Source organism: Cebidichthys violaceus, unplaced genomic scaffold, assembly GCF_023349555.1.
Source record: "Cebidichthys violaceus isolate CVI_PGR_0920_01 unplaced genomic scaffold, fCebVio1.0.p SCAF_57, whole genome shotgun sequence".
NCBI lineage: Eukaryota > Metazoa > Chordata > Actinopteri > Perciformes > Stichaeidae > Cebidichthys > Cebidichthys violaceus.
The window spans coordinates 287,574-307,500 of record NW_027176783.1 but is presented as its reverse complement, the minus strand read 5'-3'; the positions used below and the strand labels follow the sequence as shown (position 1 = coordinate 307,500).

General features: G+C 46.1%; 1 protein-coding gene across 2 annotated transcripts in view; it reads left to right on the top strand.

The window, feature by feature from the left end:
• The window catches only part of fgd1 (FYVE, RhoGEF and PH domain containing 1), a 27,351-nt gene extending 8,134 nt beyond the window's left edge, over positions 1–19,217 (top strand). For both annotated transcript variants that reach the window (XM_068732199.1, XM_068732198.1), the window contains 17 exons: positions 1,721–2,005; positions 2,083–2,281; positions 2,402–3,074; positions 3,653–3,742; positions 4,008–4,156; positions 5,066–5,222; positions 5,701–5,839; positions 6,108–6,166; positions 6,665–6,811; positions 7,546–7,638; positions 7,861–7,940; positions 8,032–8,062; positions 8,197–8,298; positions 8,895–9,023; positions 13,321–13,479; positions 13,617–13,763; positions 14,297–19,217. In XM_068732199.1, coding sequence (XP_068588300.1) covers positions 1,721–2,005; positions 2,083–2,281; positions 2,402–3,074; positions 3,653–3,742; positions 4,008–4,156; positions 5,066–5,222; positions 5,701–5,839; positions 6,108–6,166; positions 6,665–6,811; positions 7,546–7,638; positions 7,861–7,940; positions 8,032–8,062; positions 8,197–8,298; positions 8,895–9,023; positions 13,321–13,479; positions 13,617–13,763; positions 14,297–14,569 — 2,912 coding nt within the window. In that variant the 3' untranslated portion in view covers positions 14,570–19,217. The remainder of the gene's footprint in view (positions 1–1,720; positions 2,006–2,082; positions 2,282–2,401; positions 3,075–3,652; positions 3,743–4,007; positions 4,157–5,065; positions 5,223–5,700; positions 5,840–6,107; positions 6,167–6,664; positions 6,812–7,545; positions 7,639–7,860; positions 7,941–8,031; positions 8,063–8,196; positions 8,299–8,894; positions 9,024–13,320; positions 13,480–13,616; positions 13,764–14,296) is intronic.
• Positions 19,218–19,927: the final 710 nt, after the last annotated feature.

Sequence of the window (19,927 nt, the reverse complement as noted above, 5' to 3'; positions counted from 1 at the left end):
GAACCTCATCAATGAGCACTAGAACCACATCAATACACACTAGAACCTCATCAATGAACACTAGAACCTCATCAATGAACACTAGAACCACATCAATACACACTAGAACCTCATCAATGAACACTAGAACCACATCAATACACACTAGAACCTCATCAAAGAACACTAGAACCTCATCAATGAACACCAGAACCTCATAAATACACACTAGAACCTCATCAATGAACACTAGAACCTCATCAGTAAACACTAGAACCTCAACAATGAACACTAGAACCACATCAATACACACAAGAACCTCATTAATGAACACTAAAACCTCATCAGTAAACATTAGAACCTCATCAGTAAACACTAGAACCACATCAATACACACTAGAACCTCATCAGTAAACACTTGAACCTCATCAATGACGAGTGGAACTCATTAAAGAACAAGTAGAACCTCCTGTTGCCTCCTCTCTATTTAAAGTAGATATGTTCTACAGTAGAACCAACAGACCGTGTTGATTATCACACATCTTTTGTTCTAACAGTGTTTATATTCTGAAGTCATTTGTATTCATTTTGACTGAGTGTGAGTGAGTGTGTATATGTACACACTCACTCACACAGACACACACACACACCATACACACACACTCACACAGACACACACACACACAGACGCAGACACACACACACACACACACACACACACACATACAAACACACACACACACACCATACACACACACACACACACACACACACACACACAAACCACACACACACACACACACACACACACACACACACACAGACACACACGCACACAGACACAGTTAGTGTTAGTGCTCTGAGTTATTATTTCTGCTTGTTTTATTGTTTTGATATAATTTTTTCAGTTTCTCTTTTTCAAATGTGGATGTTGTCATGGTGATGTCTCTTATTGGTTTGTGGACGTTGTGAACAAAAAGTTCGGAGATTTGTCCGTCGCCATCTTTTTTTTTTTTCATCCAGTGAACAGGAAGTGACCATATGTGGACTGAGGAGGAGTGACGTAGAGACCTGTCAATCACCATGTAGCCCCGCCCCTAAAGCATCCCCTCTTTATGGTCTGTTTGACTAGAGAGAATGCAGCTTTAACACATGAAGCACAGACTCATGGTTGAGATTCATCACCCAATCAGATGGCCAGTTTCCTCTGACATCATATCCATTGACGCTGAGGTCAGAGGTCCATCAGCCTGAATGGATCCTCTACGCTGCCTTTTTATTGGCGTCTTACTAAACTATGAGGACCAAGAGAGGATGAATCCACAGCAGCTGTTGTCGTATTGATGATCCGACGGGTTTCTGATTGTTCATGAATAATCAATGAGTCTGAGTCGAGAAAGAAAACAGTGACTCAGCAAAACAATGAATAAATACTGGACCCGGAACTAAAACTCTGCTCATGACGACTGTTTCTGTAACTCACCTGTTTAAATTGTTCTCAGGCTTAAAGTTAGGAGGGCGTGGCCTCTTTGAATGACAGGTGGGTGTGGCCTCAGCTGCTAGCTGCGTAGCTGCTATGGTGACGTGTGACATAAATGACATAAAACACACACAAATTATATATATATATATATATATATATATATATATATTCAGGTAGATTCAAAAGGCTTTTATTTTGGTAGTCAGTGGGCGTGGCCTCTATGTCATGTGGTCACCATTCTGTCCCCCTTCCCCTCAGGTCCCTCCTCCTCCAGTCCTAGTTTGCTGACTCAGAGTGTGTCTCTGGAGCCGTCCTGCTCTCCGTGCGGTCACCAGGGGGCGCCGGACGCCGACGCTCCCCAGGGGTCCGGCTCCTCGTCATCGGGCTCCGCCTCCCTGGAAGGAGGGGCGGAGCTAACAGAGCACTGCGGCTCCTCTAACAGGCTACCGCTGGTCAACGACTCCGGGCCGCCGGAGCTGCCGGCTACCACAATAACACCACCGAGCAAGAGCAGACCGCCGCTGCCCGGACCCAAACCTCAGGGTAACAAACTTTATTTAAATTTGAATATTGACATTTATTTAAAGACATGATCGATGACACGTATTGATCCTCCACAGTCCCCCCGAAGCCCCCTCACCTCCAGCAGCAGGCAGGGGTGTCGAGGCCACGCCTCCGGGTGCCTGACAAGCCCCTCCCCCCTCCCCCGCCCTGCAGACCCCTCCCAGCGGACCCCCGGGGGGTACGGACTCCGCCCACTCGTGAAGATGGCACCGCCTCCCCCACCTGCGTCCTGTCACTCATCGAGAAGTTTGAGCGGTGAGTTGTGATTGGTCAGAGGAGGAAGTGATGTCATCGTGAAAGGCTTAAATGAGAAGTCATAGTGTCTGTGTGTGTGTGTGTGTGTGTGTGTGTGTGTGTGTGTGTGTGTGTGTGCAGCGAGCAGATCATCGTGGTTCCTGACATCACCGGGGGGGCTCTTTGTCCCCGCCTCCCCGACCCCCCCTCCTCCTCCCGGCCTTCATCACCACCATCGTCTTCTTCACCCGCCCCTCCCCCTGAGCTCAAAGCTCACGATGACATCACACTGGGAGGTGACGATGACGACGGTGAAGACGACAATGACGACGAGCTGGCGGCGGCGTGTCGTGCCGAGCTGCACCAGAAGCGTCTCTCCATGGAGTCGGGTTACAGCGCCTCAGAGAAGCAGCTGGAGGATGACCTGGTTGCCGTGGAGATGAGAGAGCAGCCGCCGCTCCTCGACCAATCGGAGCTCCCCTCGGAGCGTCTGTCCCTCCCCTCCTCGCAGACGGAGGGCAAGCTGGCCAATCGGGACAGCGGCATCGACAGCATCAGCTCTCCGTCGCACAGCGAGGAGCTCTGCTTCGCCGGCGTGGACGACGGGGGCGTGGCTTATCCCTGCAGCCCCGCCCTCGTGCCCCGCCTCTCCCGCTCGTCCTCGTACGCGGGGGAGGAGGGGGAGGCACGGGGGGGCGGGGCCAGGGGGAGGAGGGAGTTCTCTGAGGAGGGAGACAGCGACCTGGAGGAGGAGGAGGCGGAGCTAACGCTGGTGCTGCCCCACCCCAAGACAGACAGACAGGACTCTGTTGAGGTGAGACAGGAAGTGACACCTACAGGCTCCGTTCACACCTGGTGATACACTGAGGACACGTGTCCTCATTAAGGACCGCCTTCTCCTCTATTGTTTTGATTTCTACAGGAAGTCCAGTGTCCCACATGTTCTCCAGCTGTGAACAGGGCCTTAGGTCACATGACGCAACAACCAAACATCACATGATGTCATAGAGAAGGACGGTGGCCTGTAAGGGACACATGTGGTCTTTCAGAAAGAGACACAATGTAAAGTGAAACATTAGTAGTATTAGTAGTAGTAGTAGTAGTAGTAATAGTACTGTTGTTATCATTATATGACAGTATAGTATATCAGTACTGATATAATGTAACCCTCTCTCTCTCTGTCTCTCTCTCTGTCTCTCTCTGTCTTTCTCTCTGTCTCTCTCTGTCTTTCTCTCTGTCTCTCTCTGTCTGTCTCTCTCTCTCGGTCTCTCTCTGTCTCTGTCTCTCTCTGTCTCTCTATCTCTGTCTCTCTGTCTCTGTCTGTCTGTCTCTCTGTCTCTCTCTCTGTCTCTCTCTCTGTCTCTCTGTCTCTGTCTCTGTCTCTCTGTCCAGCTGTCTGTCCAACAGAGGGTCTTCAACATTGCTAACGAGCTGCTGCACACAGAGATCGCCTACGTCTCTAAGCTCCACCTCCTGGACCAGGTGAGTCACCTGCTGCTCACCTGTCACAGAGAACCTCAGCTGAGTTCACATAAGATCTGGTTCCCTGGCTGTGATATATGTATATATATGTATATGTATATGTGTATATATATGTATATGTATATGTATATATATGTATATGTATATATATGTATATGTATATATATGTATACTCCAGAAGCTTACAGATCACCTGATCAAAGGAAAGGTGACGTTTGTGCTGCACACCTGGTTACCATGGCAGCCTGTCTCTCTCCTCCTGCAGGTGTTCTGTGCTCGACTCCTGGAGGAGGCTCGGTCTCGTTCCTCCTTCCCCTGTGACGTCGTCCAGGGAATCTTCTCCAACATCTGCTCCATCTACTGCTTCCATCAGCAGTTCCTCCTGCCGGCCCTCCAGAAACGCATGGAGGAGTGGTGAGAGCCTCCTCCTCCTCCTACTGGTTCTCCTCCTCTCCTCATCCCTCCTTGCCTGGTCTTGACTCCTCCTCCTCTCCTTGCCTGATCTTGCCTCCTCCTCCTCCTCTCCTCCTCCTCCTCCTCCTCCTCCTCTTCTCCTCCTCCTTGCGTGGTCTTGACTCCTCTTCTCCTTCTCCTCCTCCTCCTCTCCTTGCCTGGTCTTGCATCCTCCTCTCCTCCTCTCCTCCTCTTCCTCCTTGCCTGGTCTTGACTCCGCTTCTCCTCCTCCTCCTCCTCCTCCTCCTTGCCTGGTCTTAACTCCTCTTCTCCTCCTCCTCCTCCTCTCCTTGCCTGGTCTTGCCTCCTTCTCCTCTCCTCCTCCTCCTCTTCTCCTCCTCCTTGCCTGGTCTTGACTCCTCTTCTCCTTCTCCTCCTCCTCCTCTCCTTGCCTGGTCTTGCCTCCTCCTCTCCTCCTCTCCTCCTCTTCCTCCTTGCCTGGTCTTAACTCCGCTTCTCCTCCTCCTCCTCCTCCTTGCCTGGTCTTAACTCCTCTTCTCCTCCTCCTCCTCCTCTCCTTGCCTGGTCTTGCCTCCTCCTCCTCCTCCTCCTCTCCTCCTCCCATCCTTGCCTGGTCTTGACTCCTCCTCTCCTCCTCCTCCCCTCTTCCTCTCCTCCTCCTCCTCCTCTCCTCCTCCTCTCCTTGCCTGGTCTTGACTCCTCCTCTCCTCCTCCTCTCCTTGCCTGGTCTTGACTCCTCCTCCTCTCCTCCTCCCCTCCTTGCCTGGTCTTGACTCCTCCTCTCCTCCTCCTCCCCTCCTTGCCTGGTCTTGACTCCTCCTCCCCTCCTCCTCTCCTCCTTGCCTGGTCTTGACTCCTCCTCTCCTCCTCCCCTCCTTGTCTGGTCTTGACTCCTCCTCTCCTCCTCAGGGACTCTAACCCTCGGATCGGGGACATCCTGCAGAAGCTCGCTCCGTTCCTGAAGATGTACGGAGAATACGTGAAGAACTTTGACCGAGCGATGGAGCTTCTGAACATCTGGACGGAGAGAAGCTCTCAGTTCAAGAGCATCATCCAGGAGACCCAGGTGAGTGTGTGTGTGTGTGTGTGTGAGTGTGTGTGTGTGTGTGTGAGTGTGTGTGAGTGTGTGTGAGTGTGTGTGTGTGTGAGTGTGTGTGTGTGTGTGTGTGTGTGTGAGTGTGTGTGTGTGTGTGTGTGTGTGTGTGTGTTAATGTGTGTTAATGTGTGTGTCTTGTGTGTGTCTGATGTGTGTGTGTGTGTGTTAATGTGTGTGTCTTGTGTGTGTCTGATGTGTGTGTGTGTGTGTGTTAATGTGTGTGTCTTGTGTGTGTCTGATGTGTGTGTGTGTGTGTGTGTGTTAATGTGTGTGTCTGATGTGTGTGTTTTGTGTTAATGTGTGTGTCTGATGTGTGTGTCTTGTGTGTGTTAATGTGTGTGTCTTGTGTGTGTTAATGTGTGTGTCTTGTGTTAATGTGTGTGTCTTGTGTGTGTTAATGTGTGTGTCTTGTGTTAATGTGTGTGTCTTGTGTGTGTGTCTTGTGTAGAGGGAGGAGCGCTGCAGGAGTCTCACTCTGCAGCATCACATGTTGGAGCCGGTTCAGAGGATTCCTCGATACGAGCTGCTGCTCAAAGATTATCTACACCGACTACCAGAGGACGCCCCGGACCACCGGGACGCCCAGAGTACGCACACACGTATACACACTCACACACACATGAACACACACACACATCAGACACACGAGACACACACACACATCAGACACACACATTAACACACACACACATCAGACACACATCAGACACACACATTAACTCACACACACATTAACACACACATTAACTCACACACACATCAGACACACATCAGACACACACATTAACTCACACACACATTAACACACACGTCACCATGTGATCTTGTGATCACGTGATCTTCGTCTCTCTGCAGACTCTCTGGAGTTGATCGCCACGGCAGCAGAACACTCCAACGCTGCCATCAAGAAGATGGTGAGACTCAACACACCTGTCTCTGTGTCTACCTGTCTCTGTGTCTACCTGTCTCTGTCTCTACCTGTTTCTGTGTCTACCTGTCTCTGTGTCTACCTGTCTCTGTCTCTACCTGTCTCTGTGTCTACCTGTCTCTGTCTCTACCTATCTCTGTCTCTACCTGTCTCTGTCTCTACCTGTTTCTGTGTCTACCTGTCTCTGTGTCTACCTGTCTCTGTCTCTACCTGTTTCTGTGTCTACCTGTCTCTGTCTCTACCTGTTTCTGTCTTCCTGTCTCTGTCTCTACCTGTTTCTGTGTCTACCTGTCTCTGTCTCTACCTGTCTCTGTGTCTACCTGTCTCTGTATCTACCTATCTCTGTCTCTACCTGTCTCTGTGTCTACCTGTCTCTACCTGTCTCTGTCTCTACCTGTTTTGTGTCTACCTGTCTCTGTCTCTATCTGTTTCTGTGTCTACCTGTCTCTGTCTTTACCTGTCTCTGTCTCTGTGTCTCCTTCAGGACCGAATGAGGAAGTTGTTGAAGGTGTATGAGTTGTTGGGCGGAGAGGAAGACATCGTTAACCCGACAAACGAGCTCATTAAAGAAGGACACATCCTGAAACTGTCCAACAAGAACGGGACCACGCAGGACAGATACCTCATCCTGGTACTCTACTGTCCTCTACTCTACTGTACTCTAGTGTCTCAGTATTCTTCTGTGTCCTCTTCATCCTGGTACTCTACTGTCTTCTACTCTACTGTCCTCTACTCTACTGTCCTCTATTCTACTGTCCTGTACTGTCTTCTACTGTCCTCTACCCTACTGTACTCTACTGTCCTCTACTGTAATGTACTGTCCTGTACTGTATTCTACTCTACTGTACTCTACTGTACTCTACTCTACTCTCCTCTACTGTACTCTACTCTGCTATACTCTACTCTAATGTCCTCTACTCTGCTGTACTCTACTGTATTCTACTCTACTGTCCTATAATGTCTTCTACTCTACTGCCCTCTACTCTACTGTACTCTACCCTTCTGTCCTCTACTGTCTTCTACTCTACTCTGCTGTACTCTACTGTATTCTACTTTACTGTACTCTACTATAATGTCCTCTACTCTGCTGTACTCTACTGTATTCTACTCTACTGTCCTCTACTCTACTGTCCTCTACTCTGTTGTACTCTACTGTATTCTACTCTACTGTCCTATACTGTCTTCTACTCTACTGTCCTCTACTTTACTGTCCTCTACTCTACTGTATTCTACTCTACTGTCCTATACTGTCCTCTACTCTACTCTGCTGTCCTCTACTGTCCTGTACTGTACTGTCCTCTACTTTACTGTCCTTTAGTGTTTCAGTATTCTACTGTGTCCTCATACCTGTCTCTCTCTCTACAGTTTAACGACAGGTTGCTGTACTGCGTCCCAAAGCTGCGTCTGATTGGTCAGAAGTACGGTGTCCGTGCTCGCATCGATGTGGACGGGATGGAGGTGAGACAGCTGATTAACACTGGGTGAAGCTCCGCCTCCTACACCTGAATCTGATAACGTGTCTCACTCTCTGTCTACCTGTCTCTCTCTGTCTCTGTCCACTTGTCTCATTCCCTTTCCACCTGTCTCACTGTCTTTCCACCTGACTAAATATCTGTCCTCCTGTTTCTCTCTGTCCACTTGTCTCACTCTCTGTTCACCTGTCTTTGTCTCTCTGTCCAGCTGAAGGAGACCAGCAGTGTTGCAGCATCCAGAACATTCCTGGTGTCGGGAAAACAGAGATCCTTGGAGCTGCAGGCCAGGTACAGAGAGACAGACAGACAGACAGATGGACAGTAAGACAGACAGACAGACAGACAGTAGTTGTCTCACAGATGTTCTCTGTCTCTGCAGGACGGAGGAGGAGAAGAACGACTGGATTCAGGTAAACACTCACCTGGCTGCAGTGATGTCATGATGTACTCCAGCACCCTGTGACATCACTGTCACTGAAATACTTCCTGTGACAAATGTTTCAAATTAAAAGCATCATATTTAATGTGAAACTTGTGTCTTCAGGCGATCCAGGCGACGATCCAGAGACATGAGCAGACGATGGAGAGCTTCAGACATCTCACCTGTTCTCTGAGAGACGAGGAGTCCACACCGCCTCACTCACCGGTAACACCTGGTCTCAGAGCAGAGGACGCTTAGAGGAGCACAGTTACTCACCTGTTACCTTTAATGCTGAGGGAAGTCTCCTTCACCACAGCTAAACTGAACATCTGCCAGTGGCTCACCTGTTACCTTTAATGCTGAGGGAAGTCTCCTTCACCACAGCTAAACTGAACATCTGCCAGTGACTCACCTGTTTCCTTTAATGCTGAGGGAAGTCTCCTTCACCACAGCTGAACTGAACATCTGTCAGTGACTCACCTGTTACCTTTAATGCTGAGGGAAGTCTCCTTCACCACAGCTGAACTGAACATCTGTCAGTGACTCACCTGTTACATTTAATGCTGAGGGAAGTCTCCTTCACCACAGCTAAACTGAATGAAAACATGTTTAGAGAATATTAAGAAGCACACACTGAAGAACTGATACAGCTGCTCATTATGGGATGTGTTTGTAAAAGATTCATAACTGATGATGCTGTTAGAACTAGAGAAGCGATGATAAAATAAATAAGTGGTGTCCTCCTGTCCTCTCCTTCTGTCCCTCTGTCCTCTCCTCCTGTCCCTCTGTCCTGTCCTTCTGTCCTTCTGTCTGTCTCTCAGAGTTGTGTTGAACTTGGAAAACGAGCTCCGACTCCGATCAGAGAGAAGGAAGTGACTCTTTGTATGAAATGTCAGGAACCGTTCAACTCCATCACCAAGAGACGTCACCACTGTAAAGCCTGTGGACACGTGAGTTCATCAACACCACCACCACCACCACCACCACCAACACCACCACCAACACCACCACCATCAACACCACCACCACCAACACCAACACCACCACCACCACCAACACCACCACCAACACCATCACCACCACCACTACCACCACCACCAACACCACCAACACCACCACCACCAACACCACCACCAACACCACCAACACCACCACCACCACCACCAACACCCACCACCAACACCACCACTACCACCACCACCAACACCAACACCACCAACACCAACACCACCACCAACACCACCACCAACACCATCACCACCACAACTACCACCACCACCAACACCACCACCAACACCAACACCACCAACACCACCACCAACACCACCAACACCACCACCACCACCAACACCACCACCGACTGATCACCAGTAATCAATCACCTCTCACAGGTCCATGTAGTACTTTATAGTGTACTACCTCTCACAGGTCCATGTAGTACTTTATAGTGTACTACCTCTCACAGGTCCATGTTGTACTTTATAGTGTACTACCTCTCACAGGTCCATGTTGTACTTTATAGTGTACTACCTCTCACAGGTCCTTGTTGTACTTTATAGTGTACTACCTCTCACAGGTCCATGTTGTACTTTATAGTGTACTACCTCTCACAGGTCCTTGTTGTACTTTATAGTGTACTACCCCTCACAGGTCCATGTTGTACTTTATAGTGTACTACCTCTCACAGGTCCATGTTGTACTTTATAGTGTACTACCTCTCACAGGTCCATGTAGTACTTTATAGTGTACTACCCCTCACAGGTCCATGTAGTACTTTATAGTGTACTACCTCTCACAGGTCCATGTAGTACTTTATAGTGTACTACCTCTCACAGGTCCATGTTGTACTTTATAGTGTACTACCCCTCACAGGTCCATGTAGTACTTTATAGTGTACTACCTCTCACAGGTCCATGTTGTACTTTATAGTGTACTACCTCTCACAGGTCCATGTTGTTCTTTATAGTGTACTACCTCTCACAGGTCCATGTTGTACTTTCTAGTGTACTACCTCTCACAGGTCCATGTTGTACTTTATAGTGTACTACCTCTCACAGGTCCATGTAGTACTTTATAGTGTACTACCCCTAACAGGTCCATGTAGTACTTTATAGTGTACTACCTCTCACAGGTCCATGTAGTACTTTATAGTGTACTACCCCTCACAGGTCCATGTAGTACTTTATAGTGTACTACCTCTCACAGGTCCATGTTGTACTTTCTAGTGTACTACCTCTCACAGGTCCATGTTGTACTTTATAGTGTACTACCTCTCACAGGTCCATGTTGTACTTTATAGTGTACTACCTCTCACAGGTCCATGTTGTACTTTATAGTGTACTACCCCTCACAGGTCCATGTTGTTCTTTATAGTGTACTACCTCTCACAGGTCCATGTTGTACTTTATAGTGTACTACCTCTCACAGGTCCATGTTGTACTTTATAGTGTACTACCTCTCACAGGTCCATGTTGTTCTTTATAGTGTACTACCTCTCACAGGTCCATGTTGTACTTTCTAGTGTACTACCTCTCACAGGTCCATGTTGTACTTTATAGTGTACTACCTCTCACAGGTCCATGTTGTACTTTATAGTGTACTACCTCTCACAGGTCCATGTTGTACTTTATAGTGTACTACCCCTCACAGGTCCATGTTGTTCTTTATAGTGTACTACCTCTCACAGGTCCATGTTGTACTTTATAGTGTACTACCTCTCACAGGTCCATGTTGTACTTTATAGTGTACTACCTCTCACAGGTCCATGTAGTACTTTATAGTGTACTACCTCTCACAGGTCCATGTTGTACTTTATAGTGTACTACCTCTCACAGGTCCATGTAGTACTTTATAGTGTACTACCTCTCACAGGTCCATGTTGTACTTTATAGTGTACTACCTCTCACAGGTCCATGTAGTACTTTATAGTGTACTACCTCTCACAGGTCCATGTTGTACTTTATAGTGTACTACCTCTCACAGGTCCATGTTGTACTTTATAGTGTACTACCCCTCACAGGTCCATGTTGTACTTTATAGTGTACTACCCCTCACAGGTCCATGTTGTACTTTATAGTGTACTACCTCTCACAGGTCCATGTTGTACTTTATAGTGTTCTACCTCTCACAGGTCCATGTTGTACTTTATAGTGTACTACCCCTCACAGGTCCATGTTGTACTTTATAGTGTACTACCTCTCACAGGTCCATGTAGTACTTTATAGTGTACTACCTCTCACAGGTCCATGTTGTACTTTATAGTGTACTACCTCTCACAGGTCCATGTTGTACTTTATAGTGTACTACCCCTCACAGGTCCATGTTGTACTTTATAGTGTACTACCCCTCACAGGTCCATGTTGTACTTTATAGTGTACTACCTCTCACAGGTCCATGTTGTACTTTATAGTGTTCTACCTCTCACAGGTCCATGTTGTACTTTATAGTGTACTACCCCTCACAGGTCCATGTTGTACTTTATAGTGTACTACCTCTCACAGGTCCATGTAGTACTTTATAGTGTACTACCTCTCACAGGTCCATGTTGTACTTTATAGTGTACTACCTCTCACAGGTCCATGTTGTACTTTATAGTGTACTACCCCTCACAGGTCCATGTTGTACTTTATAGTGTACTACCCCTCACAGGTCCATGTTGTACTTTATAGTGTACTACCTCTCACAGGTCCATGTTGTACTTTATAGTGTTCTACCTCTCACAGGTCCATGTTGTACTTTATAGTGTACTACCCCTCACAGGTCCATGTTGTACTTTATAGTGTACTACCTCTCACAGGTCCATGTTGTACTTTATAGTGTACTACCTCTCACAGGTCCATGTAGTACTTTATAGTGTACTACCTCTCACAGGTCCATGTTGTACTTTATAGTGTACTATCTCTCACAGGTCCATGTTGTACTTTATAGTGTACTACCTGTCACAGGTCCATGTAGTACTTTATAGTGTACTACCTCTCACAGGTCCATGTAGTACTTTATAGTGTACTACCTCTCACAGGTCCATGTTGTACTTTATAGTGTACTACCTCTCACAGGTCCATGTTGTACTTTATAGTGTACTACCTCTCACAGGTCCATGTTGTACTTTATAGTGTACTACCTCTCACAGGTCCATGTTGTACTTTATAGTGTACTACCCCTCACAGGTCCATGTTGTACTTTATAGTGTACTACCTCTCACAGGTCCATGTAGTACTTTATAGTGTACTACCTCTCACAGGTCCATGTTGTACTTTATAGTGTACTACCTCTCACAGGTCCATGTAGTACTTTATAGTGTACTACCTCTCACAGGTCCATGTTGTACTTTATAGTGTACTACCTCTCACAGGTCCATGTAGTACTTTATAGTGTACTACCCCTCACAGGTCCATGTTGTACTTTATAGTGTACTACCTCTCACAGGTCCATGTTGTACTTTATAGTGTACTACCTCTCACAGGTCCATGTAGTACTTTATAGTGTACTACCTCTCACAGGTCCATGTTGTACTTTATAGTGTACTACCCCTCACAGGTCCATGTAGTACTTTATAGTGTACTACCCCTCACAGGTCCATGTTGTACTTTATAGTGTACTACCTCTCACAGGTCCATGTTGTACTTTATAGTGTACTACCTCTCACAGGTCCATGTAGTACTTTATAGTGTACTACCTCTCACAGGTCCATGTTGTACTTTATAGTGTACTACCTCTCACAGGTCCATGTTGTACTTTATAGTGTACTATCTCTCACAGGTCCATGTCGTACTTTATAGTGTACTACCTCTCACAGGTCCATGTTGTACTTTATAGTGTACTACCTCTCACAGGTCCATGTTGTACTTTATAGTGTACTACCTCTCACAGGTCCATGTTGTACTTTATAGTGTACTACCTCTCACAGGTCCATGTTGTACTTTATAGTGTACTACCCCTCACAGGTCCATGTTGTACTTTATAGTGTACTACCTCTCACAGGTCCATGTTGTACTTTATAGTGTACTACCTCTCACAGGTCCATGTTGTACTTTATAGTGTACTACCTCTCACAGGTCCATGTCGTACTTTATAGTGTACTACCTCTCACAGGTCCATGTTGTACTTTATAGTGTACTACCTCTCACAGGTCCATGTTGTACTTTATAGTGTACTACCTCTCACAGGTCCATGTTGTACTTTATAGTGTACTACCTCTCACAGGTCCATGTTGTACTTTATAGTGTACTACCCCTCTGTTGACTCCAGGTGGTTTGTGGGAAATGTTCAGAGTTCCGAGCTCGTCTCTCCTACGATAATAACCGGACTAACAGAGTCTGCATCGACTGCTACGTGATGCTGGTCGGGATGTCTCCTTCACCAGCAACGCTGAGCAGCAGCAACCAGAGGAGACGCTCCATCCTGGAGGTACGTGTGACATCACCGTGACATCACCGTGACATCACCGTGACATCACCGTGAGATTGCTACGCTCTGATGTCACTGACACTACAGATATTAATGTCCCTGATGCTTATCTTGTCTTCTGTCCCTCGTTGCCACAGAAACAGGCCTCCCTGGCAGCAGAGCACAGTGTGATCTGTAGTTTTCTCCACCACATGGAGAAAGGAAGTGGGCGGGGCTGGCAGAAGGCCTGGTTCGTCATCCCGGAGAATGAGCCGCTGGTGCTCTACATCTACGGAGCTCCACAGGTATCTACAGGAGGTGGGAGGAGGTGGGAGGAGGACTTGAGGTCTGATCAGACTGTACTGGTCTCTGTGTTACCCATCATGCTCTCTGATCAGACTGTACTGGTCTCTGTGTTACCCATCATGCTCTCTGATCAGACTGTACTGGTCTCTGTGTTACCCATCATGCTCTCTGATCAGACTGTACTGGTCTCTGTGTTACCCATGATGCTCTCTGATCAGACTGTACTGGTCTCCGTGTTACCCATGATGCCCTCTGATCAGACTGTACTGGTCTCTGTGTTACCCATCATGCTCTCTGATCAGACTGTACTGGTCTCTGTGTTACCCATGATGCCCTCTGATCAGACTGTACTGGTCTCTGTGTTACCCATGATGCCCTCTGATCAGACTGTACTGGTCTCTGTGTTACCCATGATGCCCTCTGATCAGACTGTATTGGTCTCTGTGTTACCCATGATGCCCTCTGATCAGACTGTACTGGTCTCTGTGTTACCCATGATGCCCTCTGATCAGACTGTATTGGTCTCCACCAGGACGTGAAGGCTCAGCGCAGCGTTCCTCTGATTGGCTTCGAGGTCTCTCTTCCTGAGTCATGTGACCGGCTGGAGCGACGCCACGCCTTCAAGATCTCCCAGAGTCACCTGACACTGTACTTCAGCGCCGAGGGGGAGGAGCTTCAGCGGCGGTGGATAGACGTCCTGCTGAGGGCCGGGAGGGGGGAGGAGCCTCTGGTCCACCGGCCAATCGTGGAGAGTCTGGAGGAGGAGGGGGAGGAGCTGGTTGAAGCGGAGGGGGAGAACACGTGATCCTATTGGACGAGGAGGGATGACGACGATGAAGATTCGTCTCTATTGGAAACCATTACACAACCAGTACATGTTCAACACACACACACACACACACACTGCATGATTCCTCCTCGCTGTCGGACACAAGATGGCGTCTCCCTCTTCTTCACCTTGTTTTCTTTTCACCTGTGCTGTGATGCAGTGAGGTGGGCGGAGCTTCCTCTCACAGCAAACATGAGAACCACTGGGTTTTCTCCCCTGAGTTTGGTTTTAAACACTACAGTACCCATAATCCCCAGCTACTGTTGCTATGAAGACACCTCCAGCAACCATCAGCAGTAAGAAGCTCTCTGATTGGACGTTTCCTGGAACATGAAGCTGCTGTGATAAACATCTCAGCCTCGCACTCTGATTGGACGGTTAGGGACCTCACGGTTTATGTCCAACGCCGACGTTCACATGCAGGAAGCAGGACCTGGTCCTGTTTGACCACTGAGTCAGGTGTACAACGCGTGTCCAACACATGTCCAACACATGTCCAACACGTGTGTCCACGTGTTGGACACGCGTGGACTTAGAAGACATTTTAATGTTTCATATTTCCCCGAGGAAGAAACTTTTTAAACTTTGACCTCCTCTGTCTGCTGGGAAACTACATTTCCCAAACTACATTTCCCAGCAGCCTCTGCTCCTTTAGACCTGAACTCTCTCTGCTGGAGAAGTCTGGTACTGCAGGTTTTTATAAAGTCCCTGAGGTGGTTTATTTACTTATTATTAATATATTTATTTATCTTAATGTCCGTGTTTTTGACTCTAAAAGTACAAATTTGAATTAAAGCAGACATCAGATTGTTGGACGTTCTCTCGTCTCGTCTCAAAAAGTCAAAATATAATTTGGAACCTTGAATCTTATTTGAAACACAAAGTCAACTTTATGATTTGATTTGGTTTCAGTTGAACTTTTTATTTTTGGTCGTTCTGAACATCTAACCAACGTTTGTTTGTTTTGATGGTTAAAAAAGTCACAAAGAAACCCTCAGAGGACATTATGTGATGGTGATGATGATGAAGACACTGACTACGTTTACATGAACAACATATTCTTTAAAAACTCGTCCTTTAAATATCGTCCTCGTTCGTCTCGAGGACAGACGGAGACGAATTCTTATTTTGAAAGGACAGAATAGCGTCCCGTCATTCATCTGAAGACGCTCCTGTTGGGGATCAGACCTGAGATCAAATATTAGTATTTATGTAAACGTAGTCACCTGATCAACTGATCAATCAATGAATGGACCGACAGATCAATAAACACCTGTGATGAACGATGGGTTCATATCTCGGTAAACTGAACGTCTTTGGTCCAACAAGACATTTGAAGACGTCTCTTTGAACTCTGATGGACAACGAGAGACTTATTTATATTGATCAGATGACTAATTGATTGATTGAGTGATTGGGAAGAAAAATGAACTAAGATTAAAAATGAGGACTGATGACGTCATGATGACGTCATGATGATGATGAATGATCAAGAAGGTTTTGCTTTTTTGGACTTCGATGTAAAAAGTTTGAAGAGGAGTTTTTTTTAAGCCGGACTGAGACTTGAAGAGGATCCAGGGTCCAGACTGGACTCTAAAGGGGGTCAGATGGATCCTCTCTGTTTCAATGAATCCAGCGATTAGACGGAGCCCAAAAGAAAAGACTTGTTGTTCTTATCTCCTCCGGTGGTCCAGTGTTTCTCTCTCCGTCTCTATAAACAGCTTTTGATAGTGAACAGATTATTGATATTATTATTATTATTGTTATTATTCTGATGATGAACTGATGTCTCCGTGTTTATGAGTCCGGGTCGTGTTTGATGTTCGCTTGATGCAAGATGATGCAAGAAGAAAACAAAGAGTAAATAGATTTTGTAAATATATAATTTATTCTCCCGAGACCTCCTCGGTCATGTGACTAAAGTAAAGGTCCCTCCTCACAGCCAGAGCCAATCAGACTGTTTGTGTTTCGGCGGCGGCCATCTTGGCTCCACAGTTTAGATTAACTGCTAACAGGGTGAAGCTTAAAGGAACAAATCCTCTCGTTGTCGTTGTGCTAAGCTAGGCTATCAGTTCCCCTTGTCTCCAGTCTTTGTGCTAAGCTTTTCATCGGCTTAAAGCCTTGGTGCTATGCTAAGATAGCAGTTTACGCCTGCTTCCAGCCTCTGTGCTATGCTAAGCTCACATTTTCACTTGTTCCAGTCTTTGTGCTAAGCTAGGCTAACCACGTCCTGAACAAACAGAGATGAAACTCTAACATGGTGCTCAGTCTGGTCGTGGCTCTGGTTGTCACCGTGTACCTTCAGTGTGTGCTAAGCTAAGCTAAAGTGTAAAGACTCCAGTGGATTGTTGACCTCCCTCACTGGGAATGGAAGGAAATGGCCAGTAATTCCGCCTTATAGTTCCCGTCATCACCAGTTGTCTCGATGTGGTGGAAAACATTTTAAATTTCAATCTGAGTGACTTGTGTTGAGCAGTATTTAAAAAAAAATAATTGCAGACCGGTTCTAACCAGTCTGGACTGGTTCTTACTGGTTCTGACCAGTGTGTGTATGATACAGTTGATTGTGTTGTATCAGTGTGCACTTTCTCTTCATGTGCCAAAGCACGTTTTTCAAAGCTATACAGTATTCCGTTTACAGAGGTAGTAAAGTTGTTGGCTAATATATCAGATTATGTTTTAGTATTTCTTGTTGTTACTTTGGGCTGGAAACCAGTTTAAGCCAGTTACAGTCTCTTAAACTAGTTTAAGCCGGTTATAGCCAGAGATGAACATGAGATTATTACACAAATTACATCAAATTACATTCATTAAGAGAATATGTTCCTGTGTTTGACCAGATGTGAGCGCCTGCTAATGAGAGGATAGCTCTAGCTCGGAGGCTAGCTCTCCTGATGACTCACAAACAATAATACTCACAATAACAAATAATAACAATAATAAATATGATATAATTGAAAACAAACATTCATTGCAGAGGTTTGGACTCATTAGGGTTAATGTGACGCTTGCTGTGTTGAGAAAGCATCCAAACATTATTGACCACGTTAGCTAAACATTCACGAGTGACCTGTGAAGCTTGTTAGCAATGTGCTAATCCACTGGAGCTTTTATGTGACGACAAAGCTAATGTTAGCTAAACAGCTCGTAGGCTACCTAACAACTTCTCTTTTAGTTATTGTGAGGATTCAGATATATCAGAAAGATGCTAGGAGCTAGCGGCTACAGGGCTAGTTTGCCAGGATCATTACAACGTGAGTCAAACTTCACCAAAGTTATCTCGACACTACAGATGTGCGTGACTTTGTCTTCCTGAGTGAATCTGCTGATCGTAGCGATAGCTTTGAGATGAATGAACTTTAAATGTGATCTCTTTTCTACTCTGATGAGCATTTGAGCTTTTTATAATATAAAGTCCTGTCGTATTTTTAATACTTTATGACTTTATGTGTCAAGACTCTGTTTCGTCTCTAGTTATAACCGCCTGTCAGCAGAACCAGTGAACGCCCACTTTAACCAGTTAAATCAAGTTTTAATTGGTTTATTTACAGCCAGTTAAAACCGGTTAGAAACAGATAGAACCGGTTCTAATTGGTTCTAACCGGTTCTAACTGGTTCTAACTGGTTCTGTTGTTCTGTGTATTTTGCCTTACCCTTTTATTGAACCTTTCTTGTGCCAAATCAGACGACTCAATGGCTGTCGGTGGTTTTGTATTTATTTGTATTTTAATCCAAAGTGTTATTTTTTTTTAATTTCCTGATCCTGATCCGATCCTGATCCTGATCTGATCCTAATCTCGATCCTGATCCTGATCTCAATCCTGATCCTGATCCTGATCTGATCTGATCCTGATCTCAGTGGTTTCTGATTCTCCTCATCAGACGGTCACGGTGTTCTGGACTATTATGGGCTGCTGTTACCTTGGAGACCTCCACAGAGATGGAGCTAAACATGGAACAAATATAAATAATCTGAGCTCTTTTATAACTAACAAACACAAACAATTCTCAGAGCCGGTCAAAATAATCCTCAACGTGTGTCGTCGGCCATCTTTGTGTTTACTGAGGCGGTAACCAGCGGTATGCTCCGATAGATTTACTGGAGTAAATCCAAAATGGCTGAAATGACGACTCATATTTTACCTCTGTTCCTCCGCACCAGGAGACGGGAGGACAGCGGTCGTCAGTTAGCGTTTAACTGTAGCAGCTAGCATTCAGCCTAGTGTATTACAAGCCGCCACGGCTAGCTGGTTAGCATGCTCGTTCCACACTGTGATGTCTTCACTTGTTGGTAAAGACGCTGCACCTTTAACAGCCAATCAGAGGAGGACTGGGCTGTGATGTCATTTAGTAGAATGACACGTTGCTAGCACCCACCACAGCATCATCATCTCTGTCTCCAGGTGTAACAGCAGCGTGGTGGTGTGTTCTTCTTCCTGTTGTAGAGGCATCTTGCTATCATCGATTATTGAGGATTGATTGATTGATTGATTGATTGATTGCAGGTTATTGGTTAGTGGCCGGCCACTGCCTTCCATCCTGTTTACCATGATGCCCTCCTGTAAGAAAATACAATGAGAAATGTTTATGAGGTTATAAATTAAATAAAAACATAAAAACTGAACACTGGAGGTACTTCTACTACTACTACTACTAATAATAATAATACTACAAATACTACGACTATTATTACTACTATTTCTACTACCACTATTACTAACACCATTACTACTACTACTATTACTCCTACTCTTACTACTGCTACTACTACTACTACTACTACTATTACTAATACTACTACTGCTGCTACTACTACTACTACTACTACTAATACTACTACTACTTTACTACTAGTTGTACTGCTTTCAAGGATTGGATTGTTTATTGTCTTTATGAATCATAACGAAGCAGCTGAAGTTCATTTATGCTTCACAAGAAACAACAGTAGTTTATTCCTGTCGAGCATTTTTCATATTTGCAACTAAATATTAAATTTTTCTAAATTAAATTTACATTGTGTCTGTGACGTCACCCCGTGCTGGTGAACACGCGGTAATAACATTATAAACAATCTTTAAAGACGCCCCGCCCCCTCTGGCCCTCTGATTGGACAGCTCTCCTGTCACTCTGAGCTATGCCGTTCAGCTGACGTCACCTCGGATTTCCCCGCCACTGTCATTTCCCGTAAGAGAACGCAAACAAACAAGATGGCGGCTCTCAGCAGCAGCAGCAGCTCATTGGCTGCCAGCGAACGCAGCCACAGTCCTATTGGCTGGTCGTGAGCAAATCAGCAGCTGATTGGTCCGGAGGCGATCGGTCCAGGCACTTAGCCCC